Here is a 16919-nt window from a genome sequence, read left to right on the forward strand (position 1 = left end):
ATAATGTCATTCAGGCGTCGTGCTACCGGCCCCTGAGAAGGACTGTTTGTGTTGGTGTTGACAGACGTTTTGACTACCTTAGCGGTAGTCGTCTTCTTAGTCAGACGCAACCAGCAGACCTGACGTTTACTTGACTCTATAAAGATCACTACCGCTAAGGATGCGGGTCAGTGCAGTCTACACTAACTCCCACCTCCTGTACTGACGTAGACGTTCAACATCTACAAACATGCAAACTTTTATCATGTCTAAGGGATGCTTCGTCGCCTGCGTTTTTGCTCGCCAGATCTATAGGAAAAATGTAAGCGGAATTGTATGGTTCTCAGTTAAATTATATTTTCTGGTTACTCTTATTTGCAAAATAAGAACTCGATGGTTTAATCAATTTCAATCGTGAAATTTTATTAAATATAGTCACTCTTTCTAATGCAGTTAATCCGCCATATTTATTTTTATTGCTTTCGTCTTTTGAAATTTCGCAATAATGAATCCAATTAAAATCGTTATGACAGTCGGCTGGCGTAATTTCCAGCGAACAATTGTACTTTTGCGTGCCACAAAATATACAAACATATCGGAGTCGTTATGGAGCGCATAAAACGTACGGAGCCAAATTTTGTTGAAAAAAGAATACTTGCGGGCGCACAGGGCAAGAGAAACAGTCTAACACTAAAGTACGAACGGCTTAACCGTGAAGAAAGCCTTTATTTCCTCAAACAATTTCATCAAACGGCAACTTTTGAGTCGGCAGAGTAAGCTTCATCAATTACAAGCAAACTTCAACAAAGGGGCTAGCCACGACTCTCGGCCAGCTGTTGAAAGTCGCATTAGTTTCCATGTTTGGTCGGCAATACAAATAAAAGTGGTTTGTTCAGGTGTTCCAGTAATTCAACATCGTCTTCGTCGCGAAGTGTTTTGAGAACGCCAGAGAAAAAACCGAAGAGAGTCGAGAGTAATTCAACTGTCAAAGATGGTACATATGAATTTGCAAAGAAAAGTTTTTCTACCATGGAAAGCAATGTGGTTGCTACCACCAGGCGTGCAACTGCTGTAGGCCGAAATTGTTCCTTTGGTGAAAAGGCTGGCGCGGTCGAAAATGATTTCGATAAAAGAAAGCAACCACCATTGTCGAAAGAAGTAGTCTTTCAAGTCAAAAATAATTCTCCTGCCAAGATGAGAAAAAGTAGATCTGCTAGAACTAGATCTAATGAAATAATTTCAGTAGAAAATAGAGGAAAGGAAGTAAGTTGTAGAAAATTAGACTCTAGTGATTTGATTGAAGTGTTAGGTCAATTAATTAACCATCAATGTTGCATTCTCTAGCAGAAGAAAAATGAAATCCGAAAAGAATTTGTTTTCAAATCGTACGTTTCGAATTCATCCACCACTATCAAGAGAAACGATTCGGATCCATCATCAAACATCGACCAGAAACCTGATTCAAAACGTTTTCAAGGAAATGCAGAAATGAGCTCTAATGTACGAGAACATTCAACAGACTTAGAACGTCAACGCAGCACGCAAGATACTGATTCTACTGATTCAACATTAAAAGTCAACGATCTTTCGTGTAAGACTGCCGACAAAAGTGTCTTTGATGTTTCTCCTTTGTTAAACGCAACCTCTGTTCCAAATGGATTAGAATCATTAGATGCATATCCGGGAACGAAAACAAAAATTGTTGAAGAGGACGTTTCGCCTTTCGGTGATACGGAAAATGTGGTGATAGAGCATTCAAGACCTTCCATACCCGTTCGTGTTGCCACAAAAATATCCAAAGACAATCTCGGCACACCTATAGTGATCCACAGTAATACTCGACAAAGTAAAGATCCCCCGTCGGACCATGCAATACCTAATGCTCCCTCCTTGATATCGCGACGACCGTCGTGGATTGGGACCGACGATATGCCAGCACTGGGTCATATTCGTCGCGGAAGTTTTTGCGATGTGAAAACCTTTACATCAGGAAAAGTTCTCCATTTGCTTTCGAGCTGTAGGTTGCCAAGTATGGAAAAGAAAAGCTTCAAGCAATTTTTGAATGTCGAAGATGAAAACTTGAAATACTGTCGGTATTTAAGGTCGGCGAGTCCGAAAGGCGAAGTGGATGAAGACAAAAATGAAAATTTATCTTTGAGTGTTCCGCTCAAGTATCGACCGTCGAGAAAGATTATTGTGGGGCATACTAAAGTAACTTTTCATAATTGTTTCCGCCCGTTCTGAAGACTCACGAAACTTTTAAAATTCTTCTTCAATTCCTGACTCGAGGCTTTCACGGATGAAAAGCCAAAATGATTGCGATTACTTATATGGCAGCAGTATTGGATTATTTTTATTGAATTTTAGTCGTAAAATACGTGTTTGGCTGGTTTTTAATGGATCAATAAAAATAGGCTCTTCTAAGGCAGCCATATTTGCATTTTTAACTTTTTGCTTGGTCTTCATGGTGTCAGTTTGTGTCAGTCTCGTCGACAAAAGCAATTCTAAATATATTTTTGTTCGACAAAAACAAAAAAACGTTTTTGCGTTTCAAAATTCGTTTTTTTTTTAATTTAGATAATCAAAAAGATAAAAATTGAACAGGCCGCTTCGTTTTTCATTTTTTGTAAAGCTGGAAAAACGACTGGCCTTTAATAAAATTATCTTGTGTTCTGCTTTGCTATAGAGAATATTTTATGAATTACGAAATTCCAAAGTAAGACAATCTTTTTGTTTTTTTCAACCTGGAAAAACGAATGGCCGTTTGGTACACGCATTAAAATGGTCCACCAAATTCAAAATCGAGGGAAGGGTAGAACAAACAAAAGATTGTGAAGATGACTAAATTGCGTAAAGGAAGATAAAAATGACAAGACACTTGCATCAAATCAAACACGATTTATTCTTAAGAAGTCAGTGTTGGAGTACAGGTGAACAAGTCAATTTCTCATCAAGGTGATAATATTTTACATCTCTCTACTATTTACTGACTTCGTCATATTTTCTTCCAAGTTCTACCAATGTTTTTTTCGAGAGTTCTTCTAAAGAGCTCGGAGCTTCGTGCACGCAACGAAATACCTTTTTCACTCCTCGATTCCAGAATTCTTGAAAATCGTACGACGTCTAGAAGCAAGGAGATATAGAAAGTACGACGTTTTCGTAATACAAAATATGACGAGTAAAAAATTTTTTTCAACTTGTCGTACGTGCATGAACCTTATTTTCACACAAGATTGCAATAAGTTGATCTCTAACTCGAAACACTGTAAACACAACATTCATATCATTGATATGACTCACCTGACCATTGGTAAACATCGCTTTGGTTATTGATTCATCGCTTTCACTTAACAGGTCTCGTTTTGCGTAAAAATTTTCTATATGATTAGGCATTGGAGGCCCGTGCGTGGCTCTCAGTGTTACATAAACTAAACTACCAGCCACGGCACTTTTAAGCACGAATTTTACCATCTTGGCCGCCATATTTGTTGACAGTTTGTTTGTTTTCGATTTTCCTTGTTGGAAGGAATTGTCACATTCATTTTCCTCATTTTCAGTCTAATCTTATACGTAATTTCTTTTTCATTTTCAATATTTTGTGGAAAAAATAAAGTACAAATAAGTTGAAATTTCTTAAGGTAGCGCTTTCAAAAGTATAAGGTCAATTGGCGCATTTTCCAACTTTTTATAACTTTTCTACTTTTACCATTTGTATAACATTCAAATTTATTTTAGTGCCAGTCTTCTCTCTCAACTCTTATGCAATCTCCTATTTTCTATTTGTTTACAAGCAATTTATAACTCCACATCATTTTAGGTCAAGACTGAATTATGAAATAGTATTTTTTAAAAAATTATTTTTATTAGAAACACAAATGCCATATTGCGATCATGAGCAATACATGCAAAAAAACGCAGAGCATGCCTCGTTCATGATTTAAAAGAATTTTAAGATGCCTGAACCGGTAAAAATTATCGAATGGGAGCATTTGGACAAAGGAAATTTTATGTCTTCGGTCCAACTTTGTTTTGCGGTATTCGTGCACTTTATATCCGGCGAATTTGGTGAAAACAAGACTTCAAGTGCAAAAGAAACGTGGCATGTACAAGGGAACATTTGATGCTTTCAGGAACATACAGAAGCTAGAAGGAATTCGTGGTTTTTACAAAGGATTTTTGGTGAGTAATTTTTCCGTCCTATCCGGACAATGCTACATCACTACCTATGAGTTAGTTCGTCAAAGGACATCTAAATACAACGTGGCTATTCGTGGGTTTCTTTCGGGTGGATGTGCATCGGTTGTTGGTCAAACTATAACTGTGCCTGTTGATATCATATCTCAGAAACTCATGGTGCAAGGCCAAGGTCAGTGTAGTAAAAGTATCAAATTAAAAGGTGCCGGAGTCATAATTAAAGAAATACTTGAGACCTCTGGACCTAAGGGGTTTTACAAGGGATTTGGAATATCATTAATGACTTATGGACCAACAAGTGGTCTATGGTGGGCTGCTTACTCTTCTTACCTTAGCATTTGGGGCAATTTGGTTCCTGAAGGAACGCCGTCCATAGTGGTTCAAGGGGTTTCTGGACCACTGGCTGGATTAACAGCTGCCATGGCGACCAATCCTCTTGACGTTATCCGAACTAGACTACAGGTATTACCTTATTGTGTGTCACTTATCAAAGATCTATTTTTGTTGATTGCATTTTACCTGTTTGTTATATGCCATAAAGTAAATGGTTTGAAGCCGGGAGTATCGTTACATGTTTGTAAATGTAGATCGTCCAGGTTGGTATAGTTCTGAGAAGGACTGTTTTTGTTGTTATTGACTGACATTTTGACAACCTTAGTGGTAGTCATCTTCAGAGCCAAAAGTCAGAGTCACATTTTGACACGATACTCCGGTTCAAACCATTTACTTTATGCTATATGCCATCTTAAGGATAATCTTTTTTGGTAGGTGCACGGAGGAAGTTCTGTTGTGACCGTCATAAGAGAATTAATTAGAGAAGAGGGTGTTACTGGCTTTAGCAAAGGCATGACTGCACGAATCGCAGCAATGATGCCATCAAGTTTATTAATCACACTAGGCTATGAAACACTCAAGAAATTGAGCTTAAGAAGAGACCTTGTTGAATCAGGAGATTTCGTAATCAAATAATTTTGCTACTTTGTATGACAACAGTCAATAATAGTTTTACCTAAAATTTTAAATATACAATTATCCCAGAATTGCCATAATATCCCAGAATGCCCCAAAACTGCATTTTGTAATAAATATGGTGTGTAAGTAACAGTGATTGTTACAAATAAATTACCACTGCCGCCTTCTAATGGCCAATCACGCGGCATTTTTTACGCGGATGTTGTTAATAAGTGACATTGTTTCCTTGTAATGACCTTCGTAGCGAAATTTTGCCAGCTACTACCATTGACATAGCCAGCATTTCAAACCCCCATTATCGTTATTCATGTCTCTTTGGAAATCTCCGTTTATGTGGCGAGTGAACACGAAAAAAAGGCCTAGCTGGACAAAACTTGCGGGCTTGTTACGTCACTGGCTACGTCACTGGCTACTTGTACCGGTTAGCTTCCGTTTGAGACACTTACCGACAGTTCCACACGTCAACTTGTGCTTACTTTTAGTAATTTTTTTTAGCACATAAAAATGCGGCTAAAACCCATTGAATTTAAGCATTTAAGCATGCTAAATCCTTGTGTTTTCCCGATGTTTGACTATATCAATAGATCTGTTTACACCAGCGATATTAATATACTAAACGATGACGTTTTATTGAGTAAGTCATTAGTGCCGAGAATCAACAGCACAAGAGAGCAATCGCACCCCCAGCTTTGACAATTTGAAGTCGTGTTTGTTGTCGAAAGGGCATTTTTTTAAAATTTACGTTTTGCTAATTGTTTGCAAACAATGTTTGGTCCGTCGTTTCCAGCTCGCTTTGGAGTGTCAGAAGGTAGCGCAGAGTTCGAAGAGGTTAAAAGATTTCTCCTCGCAGAGAATCGAGGAGAAAAGTGCGATGCGCATCATATTGAAGAGTCGCAAGATAAAGTTTCAGAATTCCTCGCTGGAGAAATCACAACCAATACCAGTCGTAAAGATGCACCTCCGCCTTTTCTCTCCAGGAACAGGGCAAACTCGTTGCCCTGTAAGTCTATTACGTGGTCAAGTAAGAAGGATCGCGAGCGCTCGGAGTCGGACGTGAGTACTGTTTTGTCGGTTGGTAAAACAAGAAGAAAAACATGAAATCGATGATGGAGAAAGCTGGTGCACGAAAGTCAAGGGCACAAACCTTTCCATGTATTTTATCAAATGAGATGTTTTGTGAAAAGAATGATGAAAAGATTGTTTCAAAACGTTCGTCGCCAATTGTTGGACATTCATTAGAATACAAAAGAGTGAATGTTCCAATGAATGGCCTTCGCGACTCCACTTATCAACCAGCAAGAACGGGAAATATTCTTATTGACAACGTTCCAATGGCTGATGATATGAAATTATTAAAGGTATGAGATTATTGTAACGAGGATTATTAAGTCATCCGGGGGGCGTCACCAGGTTGTTCAGACTGGGCTGGGGGGGGACGATACAAGTGTTAAAGGTACGAGACCTCAATGGGAATTCGGAGGTATGCCCTCCATTGAAAAATTTTTTTGCAGGTTCTCCAAAACAAGTGCTAAAGGTGCGAGATATCAATTAGAGGACATTTCCCCTGAAAAAAATTTCTTTAGGTTATCTAAAAGCTCCTTCTCTCTAGTGTAAGAAGGGCAGCTTTCTGTTCAGATGTGTCAACCGGTATATTCAACTATATCTTAACCACATGGATGCTAGATCATCATACTTATGAAATCATGATGAAATACTCTTACAAAGCATTTGAAAGCATTTCTGAATATTTTCCACGTCCATCTTACGTGGCTACGATTGTCGTCAAATTTTTAAGTTAAAATTACAACACTGTTTCTCAAACTGTTCGTAGAGACGAGAGTCCATGCCCACAGGATCTCTGACTACCTCAGTCAAACCATTCTCGAAGTGCTGGTCTCAACGCAGATCGAGTTTGCCGACGTCAGAAATGGATAAACTTCCTAAAATTTTCCCGACAATGACGTGGAAACATCCCGTTGACGTGGAGCGCGAAAAACATGAAAGAAACGATGTGGGAAAGGATGTTAGCTTAGAGCACGTGTTACGAGCGTGGAATGCAAGACTGCCCGCGAAGATCGTCAAAGACCTGAAACGAGAGCTGATAGATGAATGGCGCTATAAGCATAAGAAATAGCCTCGTTTTCATTCCGTGAGATGAAAATACGTTTTATGCACACAGAAGTATGGATGACCATTCTATTTTTGAAAAAACTGCAAATAAGCTTTCCACGAATTACACAATTAAAAATCACATCATGTATGATTTTTGACCTTTACGCGCTTTGATCATTTGTCATCACCAGGTGCATAGCATACGGAGTGTCTGGGGAGGGGGCAGTGTTACAACCCAGCTTTAGGGAAGTGGTCGGCGAAACGCAACATTGGTCGGTATTGATAAGATTTTCGTATCATTTTTCAACTAACAAACCGCTTTTCAACAATAATCAATGTTGGCTCATTGTCCTGAAACAAATTTTGCATGAAACCAATTCATGCAGCATGATACAACACAAACTCGTGTAGGTCGGTAAAATTTGCGCTTTGCACCCTCCCTCCCCATAGACTCAAAATGTTATGCTACGCCCATGGTCATTACATTACTATGAAGACTTTCTACTGCTATAAAACATATTGCCTTTAACTTAGTATATTTTGTGTATCATACACGACATTCACAACAACTTTTCCTGATCAATCGTCCTCCAGTATAGTAAATTAGTTCAAATTTAACCATGATATTTTTAAACATCTTCAGTTAAAACATCTTAATGGCACTCAATGGTTTGGTCAAAAATCTATCAGTAATTCACTATGTTTTGCTTTACATGTACTGTTTTGGACTCGACTATTCTTGTTGTAAAAATGGATTCGCGATAGCTTCCATACCATCCACAGGACACACAAGAACTACAGATGTGCCACGACATACAACTAATCCTAGGGGTCTGGTATTGTCTGATAACTTAAACGGATCATCGGGATCTGGAGTTGAAACAAAGAAAGATAACAACCTCTGCAGTGGTTCGAAAACAAATATGGATATTTCAATTTCACCTCTAAGATACTCTGTAGTTCCATCCAACACAAGATTTAGTAATGGATCAAATCCTTTCAAAACACCAGTTGCTGCAAACAAAAGGAGGGAGTCTTTCAAAAAATGCATTCATAGCATATAGGAGGTTTATAAGACAGCAAAATTCATGTTTTTTTGTTGTTGCAAAAACTTCAAACGGTAATTTACCTTCACGACCACCTTGAAATTTCACCCTAACAGGCTTATCCAAGAATTTCGACAGATCAAAAATACTTTCTTTTTTCTTTTTATCACCTCCCTAGTTTAAATATTGAATGTTTTTAGCGAACTACTTCTCGCGGAGTCTCTGTGTAATATATTCAGCGAGAATATCACAATTCATAAACGTGCTTACCGTCGCCATGTTTGGTCGTAAAGTAGCGCATGCGCTTTGACGATGAACTTGGCAACCATGAGTAACCAAGAAGGCCATAGGATGAAGGCAACCATTGCCAACCAAACCAAACACCACCTAAGGTAGTGGCAAGTGGCTGTGGTGTCAGCGATCAAGGCGAAGTGTACGGGTATTGTATGGAGAAGTATGAATTTCAGAGGTCTATACATGAAAACATCAGAAAATTGAATGATAAACAGGTGGATTTTTCTGAAGTTGTTCAAGAAAAATGGCTGGAAAAAGAAGTCGAACTGAATAAGATGCTCAAAATCATGTGTGTATTAAATTGAGTATTCATCATTCATTTTGAAACAATGTTATGCGCCAGTTATTTATGATTTTCACAATATTTTTCAGTCTTGCAAAGCGAAAGGAGCTTTTGAACAAACGCAAAGAAAACCTTTCAAGCAAAGAAAAGAAAGCCAATGATCTGTCTGAGGACTTTGAAACGGCAAAAATTAGAAACAGAAAGCTTATTGAAGTATGTTTATTGAAAAAGATTCAACATAATATTACACAACCACATTGGCAATGCTACACGTATATATTTGATAATTTATTTCTATACAACCAATACAACTAAATTGTTAAAAATTATTTAACTTTATTACAAAAACAATACAGAAGTTTTGACATTATGTTTCTCCAGGAAATCGAAACATTTGAAAGGAGTATTCGACATCAAGAAAAGAAAGCGAGAGATAACTCAACATTAGAAGATTTAAAGGTAAGTAGAACTTGTTATTACAATAAAAAGATATCAATATAATTGATTGAAAATCTTTAATTTATAAATCTATATGTTATCAGCACTATTCACTTATGAACAAAATAAGCGGCAAGTCCTTGCTGATGTCGATTAATTTTTGTTCAGGCAATGTTCTGGAAATGTTATGTTACAGCTGAACAATCGTACTTGCATCAACCAGTATAGTTTTTAATTGGTAACAATCTGGTAAATACAACTGGGTAACTTAAATTACATTACATTCATACTAATTCAAGTGTTTGAAACATTTTGTACATACAAAGTGAAACTACCTATGTTACAATGGTGATTTTAATTCATCATGAAGAAAGTTTTAAAGAAGTGTTCATTTTCTCTTCATAATATGCAGCAAGAGTCATCTTTAATGTCAATGCCATCAATGCTTGTGATTTTAATATAATTTTCAGTGTTTTTATTGCAAGGACTAAGGTAAAAGTAGGGATGTATCTCCCATCCGCAAGGATTTTCAAAACACAACAAATCAGGTTGTCTGGCACCATTTGGCCAAATAGAAAGTTTCTTAGCAGCACAGTCCAACTTCACATGCATGGTTCCTGCTTTTTGAGAATCGTACATCACACATGTGCCTTGACCAAACAAACCGATGCTTATGCCAACTCCAAAACCATTAGGGAAGCCAGAAACAGAGAAAATCCACGAATGCTTTCCATTTTTAATACCAGGTTTGCCAACAATAGCAGAGCTTGTGGTGGAAGTGGAACGCACAGTGAAGTCATTATCAAAAAATTTTAGATCAGCATTGTGCTGCACTCTTTTGGGGCCTAGTTTCCATTTGATATTTCTGGTTGCTTGCTCTTGTTCCGTAACAGGTTCACTTTGCGCTCGTGCAAAAGCTGGTCTGCGAAAATCATGGGTAAATCGTTGCTGCTGTTGTAATGTAGGCCTTTCAGCTTGAGGTGCTCTTTCCTCTACCCTTTCTGCTTGAGGCGCTCTCTCCTCAGCCTCCTTGTACTCATTTGCACCATCTCCAACCAATGAAATCTCACCAAAATTTGCAATGACATCAGCCAGTAACAGGTTGTTTGCATTAAAATATAGTGAACTGAGGTTGAAATGGGACACCAAATGTTCAGGCAGTGTATCTTCCATAAACAGTTGCTAAAAGATATTTTGTTATTTAGTTATTTGATTATAGTTTGTGATACGCAGATGACATAGAAACATTGTATTTTATTTTTACTCAATTTATCACTATACCTTATTCTTGAGCCTATTATATTCCTGTAGAAATTGCGTTGGATCATCAAGGCAGATCATGTTGTTACATACACCAATTTCACTTTCCATAGTGGCCTGCTTTATGGAAAGTCTATCTACTTCAAGTGTGAGGTCAGCAAGGTTCTTTTCATGGATATCAAAAGCTCTTTGTAGCATTGCTTCTTGTCTACTTTTTAGACTGTCAATGTGCATCTCGAAGGTATCAGTGATAACTTTTGTCACTTGAAGAAAGTCAGCTGTCTGTGCATCTCGTACTTCAGCAAGGGCCGAAGAATGTTTCATCACCCGAGATAACGAGTTGTTTTTCTTTAGTGCCCAATCTCTAACACTTAACCGACATTCCTCTACAACTGTTGTGATGTCATTATATGAATGTTGACCACAGGTACCCCAATGCGAAACACACTTATAGCAGATCAGCTTTGAGCAATCTCTGCAGAACAATTCACAGACACTCTCAGGATGCAAGGTGCAATATTTGGTGTTTGTATTTAAAGGTTCGGATTCTGACAATGAAGGTATTCTGTTTAATTCACCAAGAATATTATTGAGAGCAAAGTTAAGATTTAAGGTAGAAACATCACCATTAAGAACCTAAAGTAAAGGTAACAAAAATTATAGTTTAGTAGTTGCGACATAAAAGAAGCGAATTCCGAACGAAACAGCCATCTTGAAATTCAATTTTTGAGTTGAAACAAGAGACGTAAAATTGAGTGTTAATTTTTGACTATTTTATGGCACATTTAAAAATTTTTGGCTGGACATACTAGTTGCAATAGTACAACAAATAAATGGTGGAACTGTTCCATTGCAGTCTGCACTGGATTGAATATGAAGCTCTCAGCTTCAATTGTGGAAGCAAAGATGAAAACCACAGTTTGCACATATAGCTGTAGTGCGTACATACATGAAATTCCCGTCGACATTCAGGACATGTTATCATTTGCTGTTCATTAACGAGATCTTCAAGACATTTCGTACAAAAGGAGTGTACACACGGGAGAACTCTGGCTTCGACGAAGCTTTCCAGACATATTGAGCACATTGCAGCATCGGCAAGACCAGAAAGACCCGTCGCCATCATAGATAACTGTAGAAAATACGCAAAATAAGTAATTTGTAATGTTAATATGTTAATCTTTACCAGTGATTCTATCTGACAATCATTAAATAAATTAAATGTAGATATGATTCTTTCGTATAATCATTTAATAAGTGGATTTTCTAAAGAAATTTAAAATCATTTTACGTGAAGAAATAGTTTGCAGATTTAAAATTTCGTTTTGTCTGGTGTTTTTCTTACTTGTATTAGATGTTTTTAATTACTTTTTCCACTGTTTTCTTGCAAAATACTGACGCTTCTTGGAAAATATTTCACCATAAATTGCCTATTCTCAGGCTAATATGCGCACTGATGTAAAGGCTTGGGAACTAACTATGTGAATTTTTGGCATTTTGGCGTCGGTTTCGAAGTTTAGCTACGGAGTAAATGTATTTTCTTGGATGATTTTGAATCTGTTTGCATCTTGGTTGATAGGATTGTAGGAATAGCAAAATAGTTGTTTTTCCTGGAAAAATCAAGTAAGTTTGTGCACTTTATGTTTTATTTTATTTGTTTCTCCAAGCAAATTTACTATTCAGCTCTTTCTTTATTTGTGATTGTTGATGTTTTTGGAAGTGCTCGTCAATGCATTTGTGCAACTGTAAAATGCACCATGCAGTAATGTTTTGTTTGCAGTATTCATTTAATTTTTCGTTCAGTTACCAGGAACTGTATTTATGATTTCTACGCTTGCTGTACGAAACTTTTAAGACACGTTTCTTTTCATTTTCACTTTTCAGAATGAATCTTGTGCCAGGAAAAATTGTTCTCAAGAGCTCAACGTCAAAAACCCTTAGTCAGCGGTGGGTAATTTATTTTGATTATTGATTTGTGGGTAACTGTATTGGTCATATGATAAAGTAGCTTTATTTAAAATTGGACATTCTTCTCTTAGTTTTAGCGAAATTGCACAAAACAGAATTGAAAATGTTCGAAATAAGCAACGTTCCGAGAATGTTGCCAGCATCAAGAACAGACGTTTAGCTGCTCAAATGACAAAACGATTAGGTTCTATGGAATCAGTTGAAGGAGATGTTAAAAGCAGACTTACTATGCCTCTTGCAAATCGCCTTGGTTCGAAGAGGGGTGGAGGACAAGCTGGTGGCGGTGGTACATTTAAAACTAGAGGTCGAAGAGGTAGTGCTCGAGGTGGTAGTGTAACTCCTAGATCTCAAAGAGGAAGAGGTCGTCTTACATCTCGTGGTGGTAGAGCAACTCGTCTTACCGAGTAACAACCCGTCTTGGTGGAACAACACGTGGAGGCAAAACAGCTCGTGGAGGTAGGATGGCTCGAGGAGGTAGAGGTGGAATGACAGGCAGAGGTGGCGGGCAGACAACTCGTGGCCGTGGTAGATCCATTAGTCAGAGGGGAAAAGTTCGTGGACGAGGAAGAGGAAGAGGAAGGGGAAGAGGTGCTAATAAAAAACCGATAACAAAGGAACAATTAGACACTGAACTGGATACGTACATGTCAAAAACAAAGTCTGTTTTGAACTCACAGTTGGACGAGTACATGAAAGGCAGTGATTAGCATTCCAAATAGTTTTTATTTCATTTTGTAAATATGACTTTCTCTTGCCTGCAGCAAATTCAAGAAGAAGAATAGTGAAGAACGAATATTTTAACCCTATACTTCTAGTATTGCTATCAAATTATTTTTTAAATAGATAGTGCAATTTGTACAAGGCATTTTAGCCTCTCGGACATTAGTGCTTTTGTTATTGTCCTTCATATTACACAACGTACTTTGTCATTCGACTACATTTAATCACGAAGTAACCTCACTCCAATGGTTTAATTACAAAAAATATAAGGACTTGCAACTCGGTTTCATTCTCCCCCACCTGAAAATGCAAGACTAGGTGACGTCACCAAAATGACGTCATCTTTATCAACAAAATGGCGTCTGCCGGAGGAGTAAGAATTATTGAAAATGATACACGATTTAGTTCTCAACTCATGATGAATAGTGCTAAGGGAGTGCTAATGGTTGCGAATTTTAGAGCATCATGGTAGGACTGCTGGATTTTATACATCGCAGGGAATATTTTCAAATCATGATTCTTAATGGGGATGTTGCACGATCTTCAATTCATAGGTGTCCGCCATGCCAAGCTATCGCACCTAAGTTTCAAGAATTAAGTTTCAAGTATAATTCGGCTATCTTTTTGGAAGTTGATGTTGATGCTTGCAAGGTTTGGTACAAATAGAAATAATTTTAGTTTTTGGATCGATGTTAAAGTAATCCATTCAACAAAACTTTTTATTTACCGCGAATGTCGTTAGACTGTGCCTCAGAGCAGCACAGGAGGTCAGAAAGCGCTTCAAATCATTCGCATTTGACTTTCTTTCAGGCAACAAGCAATCGTTACAACGTCTCCGCCACCCCAACTTTCATTTTTTTTCGCTCTGGTATTAAACTGGACAGGTGTCAAGGAGGTGATGTGAAAGTTTTGGAAGAGAAAATTAAGAAATGGATCGGCGACTTTAAGGAAGTTGGTGGTGGATATGTAAGGCACACTTTTATTTATGAATGATTTTCAGCATGATATTGAGAATAATTCAGTCAAGAGTTAAGTTAAATTGTCAACAAATATATTTCATCTTTAAAAGTTCTAATTTGACAAGGACTACCCACTGAAGGACATAAGTGGTTTACACAAGAACCAAGCAGTTATCATTGTATAAATCTAGAATGTATTAAATAGACATATACTAAACTTTGGTAAGCTATGAATATATAAGATAAGGGCAACACATGAAAAAATGTTTGATCTTAGGTAAATATGGCCATGGCAACTGCAGTTGTTATTCAACATTTGTTCTTGTTAAAAATGTAATTATTTTTTGCTATCCTATATATGCACATGTTAAAACTTGATTATTATTAGCTACCCTATGTATCCACATGTTACAGCTCTGATCATTGTTGTTTCTCCCATATATCCACATGTTAAAAACTTGATTGTAGTTGGTTACCCTACATATCCACATGTTACAGCTCTGGTCATTCTTTTCCCCTATATATCCACATGTTACAGATCTTTACACTTCAATGATTGTTGTTAGAATTGTTATCCTACATTTTTTCATGTTACAGATGGTGCTTTCTCCATTAATAAATAAATCTCAATGCGAATGTCTTAATGAGAGTGATGATCATACTTTGAAGAACATTTTTGAAAAAGGAGAAAGTTCATACTTGGAAAGTGACTGTGATGAACAGGTTAGCACCATCCCACTCCTTGATAAAATCATAAAAACTACTGTAATGTAGGAATGGATTTAGGGTAGGGATGGTGGAGGGATGTGCAGCCCCATAGCCTTGGTTACAAGGGATGTAGAGGGGGTGCAAATTTCCTTACAAAATATTGATATATCTACCAATTAAGCTAACACAACTGTCAAACTAAACATTTTCCAGGGTCTCAAATCAAACCTAAAAAAATCTCAAATGTGAATGACATAACAACACCCATAAAGAAGCTGCCAAAATCTAATTCGAACTACATCTTATAAAAACTAGAGCACCCTCCCCTCCCCCCCAACAAAATCATCCTGGATCCATCATTGCTGTAATGAATAGGTTGACCCCCCTCTGCTTGATAGAAATGTGCTGTGATGAACTGGTTAGCACCGTCCTCATAGCTGATAGAGGATGGATAGAGCATGGATAGAGGATGATAGAAGATGATAGACAAATATTGTGTCATGTTCACATTTATTTACATTGTTGCGAGTTTTCTCGATGAAAATTGGTTCATAACAAAATACGTCTTGACTGACACATCCAGAAAGCAGCACGCTTTGTTTACCATTGACTGCCATTGTAAAGAATGTAAACAAAACACACTGCTTTCCATTGGTCTCAGTCAGTAAGTGACATTGTTTTCTTTCTAGATGCTAATATCAATATCATTCAATCTGCCTGTTAAACTTCACTCTTTACAACTTTTTGCACCAGATGATGGTAATTGAATTACTTCAAGAAGGAGATTCTAAAGATATTCAATGTAAGAACCTTATATAACCTTATTAGGAACTGCCCCAAAGACTGTAAAGATATTTATAAATCAGACAAGGACACTTGGTTTCGATGAGGCAGAGAAGACTGCGTTTGTTCAAGAGTTAAAGTATGCCATGTGTTTTTTACTTGTCATGTGTGGAATGCTCATCCTGATTTTGTTTCTTTTCTTCCAGTCTTACAGCTGAAGATGTTCTTGAAGATGCCCAAATTCCGTTGAAGTTTGTCAAATTTCAATATGTTCAATCCGTCACAGTAAGCTTTGTTGGTTTTGTAAACATTACAGCAAAATGCTTTGAGAAAATATTGCATAATCATTTAAAATTTTAAATACTTCTTTAAAGCTCTTTATCAAAGACAATCAGGGCGATCAAGATACAACAATTATTAACTCTTTGTCTTTCATTGGCACCACAGTTGAAGCTGCAAACATGAATGATTTCAAAAGGGTTAGTATTTTTAATTGTCACGTGACTTCTCGATGTCGCATGACTTTCATGTCAGTGAAAACGTCTTTTAATTGATGTTTTTTATTGATGGAAACAGTTGCCCTGTGCGCTTTAATACCATCCCAGTATTTTTATTGGTTCCTTTTCTTTTTTTGCAAAGGTTGCTGGGAAGGAAGGGGAAGTTCATGGTTGATTGCACATCTGTGCTTCTGCTTGCACCGAGTGGCAAAATTTAAGTATAGAGTTTAATCTGGCACGGGCAAAGTTCAACCATGTTACTGTTAACATTTCAGAACATAAATTGACGTTCCTGCGATTTTGTAATTTCGTAGTGGAGAATGTTTATGCTTTTGTTTGCGCATTCTTGAGCTGAGAAATATGGATAAGTGAACTATACATTGACCTTAGATGGTTGAAATCGAGATTGAAAGAACAGGAAATAACTTAAATAAATTTTCTTTAACTCAATGAGTTTTTTCAATAAACACTTCAAGGGTCACATACCGTCCGAACATATTAATTTTTAAAAGTTTTGAAATAATTTTACGAAAGAAAACGAAATTCATCCGAATCGGAATTAATGTAGGGAATAAGTTGATGTAAAATAAAAACGCATCTTAATCAGCTCAACATTACTGTGACGGCAAATTTCATGCTAATTTTTCGACGAGATTTTTCTATCACTTTCTAACATATCTCTCCCGACATTTTCTACATTCAACCG

At 37.2% G+C, this 16919-nt stretch overlaps 7 protein-coding genes across 7 annotated transcripts; 4 read left to right on the forward strand and 3 right to left on the reverse strand.

The window, feature by feature from the left end:
* Positions 1 to 2862: 2862 nt before the first annotated feature.
* Positions 2863 to 3473, reverse strand: LOC124451040. Its single transcript, XM_047001669.1, has 2 exons — positions 3280 to 3473; positions 2863 to 3102 (listed from the first exon to the last, which is right to left on the reverse strand). The coding sequence occupies exons 1-2, from the start codon at positions 3460 to 3462 to the stop codon at positions 2959 to 2961; spliced, it is 327 nt and encodes a 108-aa protein (XP_046857625.1). The 5' UTR covers positions 3463 to 3473; the 3' UTR covers positions 2863 to 2958.
* A 286-nt stretch (positions 3474 to 3759) lies between these two features.
* Positions 3760 to 5354, forward strand: LOC124450788 (solute carrier family 25 member 44-like). Its single transcript, XM_047001436.1, is given in 4 exon segments — positions 3760 to 3975; positions 3978 to 4022; positions 4025 to 4635; positions 4942 to 5354. Coding segments are annotated over 4 exon segments (900 nt in total). The 5' UTR covers positions 3760 to 3932; the 3' UTR covers positions 5143 to 5354.
* A 2422-nt stretch (positions 5355 to 7776) lies between these two features.
* Positions 7777 to 8613, reverse strand: LOC124451159 (U6 snRNA-associated Sm-like protein LSm7). Its single transcript, XM_047001789.1, has 4 exons — positions 8574 to 8613; positions 8387 to 8477; positions 8200 to 8271; positions 7777 to 8127 (listed from the first exon to the last, which is right to left on the reverse strand). Exons 1-4 carry the CDS (start codon positions 8580 to 8582, stop codon positions 7991 to 7993), a joined length of 309 nt encoding a protein of 102 aa, XP_046857745.1. The 5' UTR covers positions 8583 to 8613; the 3' UTR covers positions 7777 to 7990.
* Positions 8596 to 9699, forward strand: LOC124451158. Its single transcript, XM_047001788.1, has 4 exons — positions 8596 to 8886; positions 8970 to 9093; positions 9262 to 9339; positions 9487 to 9699. The coding sequence occupies exons 1-4, from the start codon at positions 8750 to 8752 to the stop codon at positions 9544 to 9546; spliced, it is 399 nt and encodes a 132-aa protein (XP_046857744.1). The 5' UTR covers positions 8596 to 8749; the 3' UTR covers positions 9547 to 9699.
* LOC124451157 (tripartite motif-containing protein 65-like) lies at positions 9534 to 11999 on the reverse strand. The gene is made up of 4 exons (XM_047001787.1): positions 11924 to 11999; positions 11528 to 11710; positions 10600 to 11214; positions 9534 to 10500 (listed from the first exon to the last, which is right to left on the reverse strand). The coding sequence occupies exons 2-4, from the start codon at positions 11702 to 11704 to the stop codon at positions 9718 to 9720; spliced, it is 1575 nt and encodes a 524-aa protein (XP_046857743.1). The 5' UTR covers positions 11705 to 11710; positions 11924 to 11999; the 3' UTR covers positions 9534 to 9717.
* Positions 12000 to 12065: 66 nt separating this feature from the next.
* LOC124450767 (chromatin target of PRMT1 protein-like) lies at positions 12066 to 13475 on the forward strand. Its single transcript, XM_047001407.1, is given in 4 exon segments — positions 12066 to 12201; positions 12463 to 12525; positions 12618 to 12950; positions 12953 to 13475. Coding segments are annotated over 3 exon segments (696 nt in total). The 5' UTR covers positions 12066 to 12201; position 12463; the 3' UTR covers positions 13254 to 13475.
* A 134-nt stretch (positions 13476 to 13609) lies between these two features.
* LOC124450273 (thioredoxin-like protein 1) lies at positions 13610 to 16694 on the forward strand. The gene is made up of 9 exons (XM_047000905.1): positions 13610 to 13734; positions 13821 to 13917; positions 14077 to 14232; positions 14823 to 14948; positions 15623 to 15692; positions 15762 to 15855; positions 15923 to 16001; positions 16091 to 16195; positions 16356 to 16694. Exons 1-9 carry the CDS (start codon positions 13622 to 13624, stop codon positions 16386 to 16388), a joined length of 873 nt encoding a protein of 290 aa, XP_046856861.1. The 5' UTR covers positions 13610 to 13621; the 3' UTR covers positions 16389 to 16694.
* Positions 16695 to 16919: the final 225 nt, after the last annotated feature.

This window comes from Xenia sp. Carnegie-2017, unplaced genomic scaffold (genome assembly GCF_021976095.1).
Source record: "Xenia sp. Carnegie-2017 unplaced genomic scaffold, XeniaSp_v1 HiC_scaffold_24, whole genome shotgun sequence".
In the NCBI taxonomy this organism is placed as follows: domain Eukaryota; kingdom Metazoa; phylum Cnidaria; class Anthozoa; order Malacalcyonacea; family Xeniidae; genus Xenia; species Xenia sp. Carnegie-2017.

Excerpts from the sequence above, each read along its gene's own strand:
- LOC124450273 (XM_047000905.1), top strand. The coding sequence starts at position 13,622 with ATGGCGTCTGCCGGAGGAGTAAGAATTATTGAAAATGATACACGATTT. Across the intron at positions 13,735-13,820 it reads GCGAATTTTAGAGCATCATG|GTGTCCGCCATGCCAAGCTA; the intron begins GTAGGACTGCTG and ends TTCAATTCATAG. Across the intron at positions 15,856-15,922 it reads GCGTTTGTTCAAGAGTTAAA|TCTTACAGCTGAAGATGTTC; the intron begins GTATGCCATGTG and ends CTTTTCTTCCAG.
- LOC124451040 (XM_047001669.1), bottom strand. The coding sequence starts at position 3,462 with ATGGCGGCCAAGATGGTAAAATTCGTGCTTAAAAGTGCCGTGGCTGGT. Across the intron at positions 3,103-3,279 it reads CGATGTTTACCAATGGTCAG|ACGTCGTACGATTTTCAAGA; the intron begins GTGAGTCATATC and ends CCTTGCTTCTAG.
- LOC124451159 (XM_047001789.1), bottom strand. Across the intron at positions 8,272-8,386 it reads ATTTCAAGGTGGTCGTGAAG|CAACTGGTGTTTTGAAAGGA; the intron begins GTAAATTACCGT and ends TTTTGTTTGCAG. Across the intron at positions 8,128-8,199 it reads AACTACAGAGTATCTTAGAG|ATCCCGATGATCCGTTTAAG; the intron begins GTGAAATTGAAA and ends TTTCAACTCCAG.
- LOC124451157 (XM_047001787.1), bottom strand. The coding sequence starts at position 11,704 with ATGATGGCGACGGGTCTTTCTGGTCTTGCCGATGCTGCAATGTGCTCA. Across the intron at positions 11,215-11,527 it reads AATGTCGACGGGAATTTCAT|GTTCTTAATGGTGATGTTTC; the intron begins GTATGTACGCAC and ends CCTTTACTTTAG. Across the intron at positions 10,501-10,599 it reads ATAATAGGCTCAAGAATAAG|CAACTGTTTATGGAAGATAC; the intron begins GTATAGTGATAA and ends AATATCTTTTAG.
- LOC124451158 (XM_047001788.1), top strand. The coding sequence starts at position 8,750 with ATGGAGAAGTATGAATTTCAGAGGTCTATACATGAAAACATCAGAAAA. Across the intron at positions 8,887-8,969 it reads AATAAGATGCTCAAAATCAT|TCTTGCAAAGCGAAAGGAGC; the intron begins GTGTGTATTAAA and ends AATATTTTTCAG. Across the intron at positions 9,094-9,261 it reads GAAACAGAAAGCTTATTGAA|GAAATCGAAACATTTGAAAG; the intron begins GTATGTTTATTG and ends ATGTTTCTCCAG.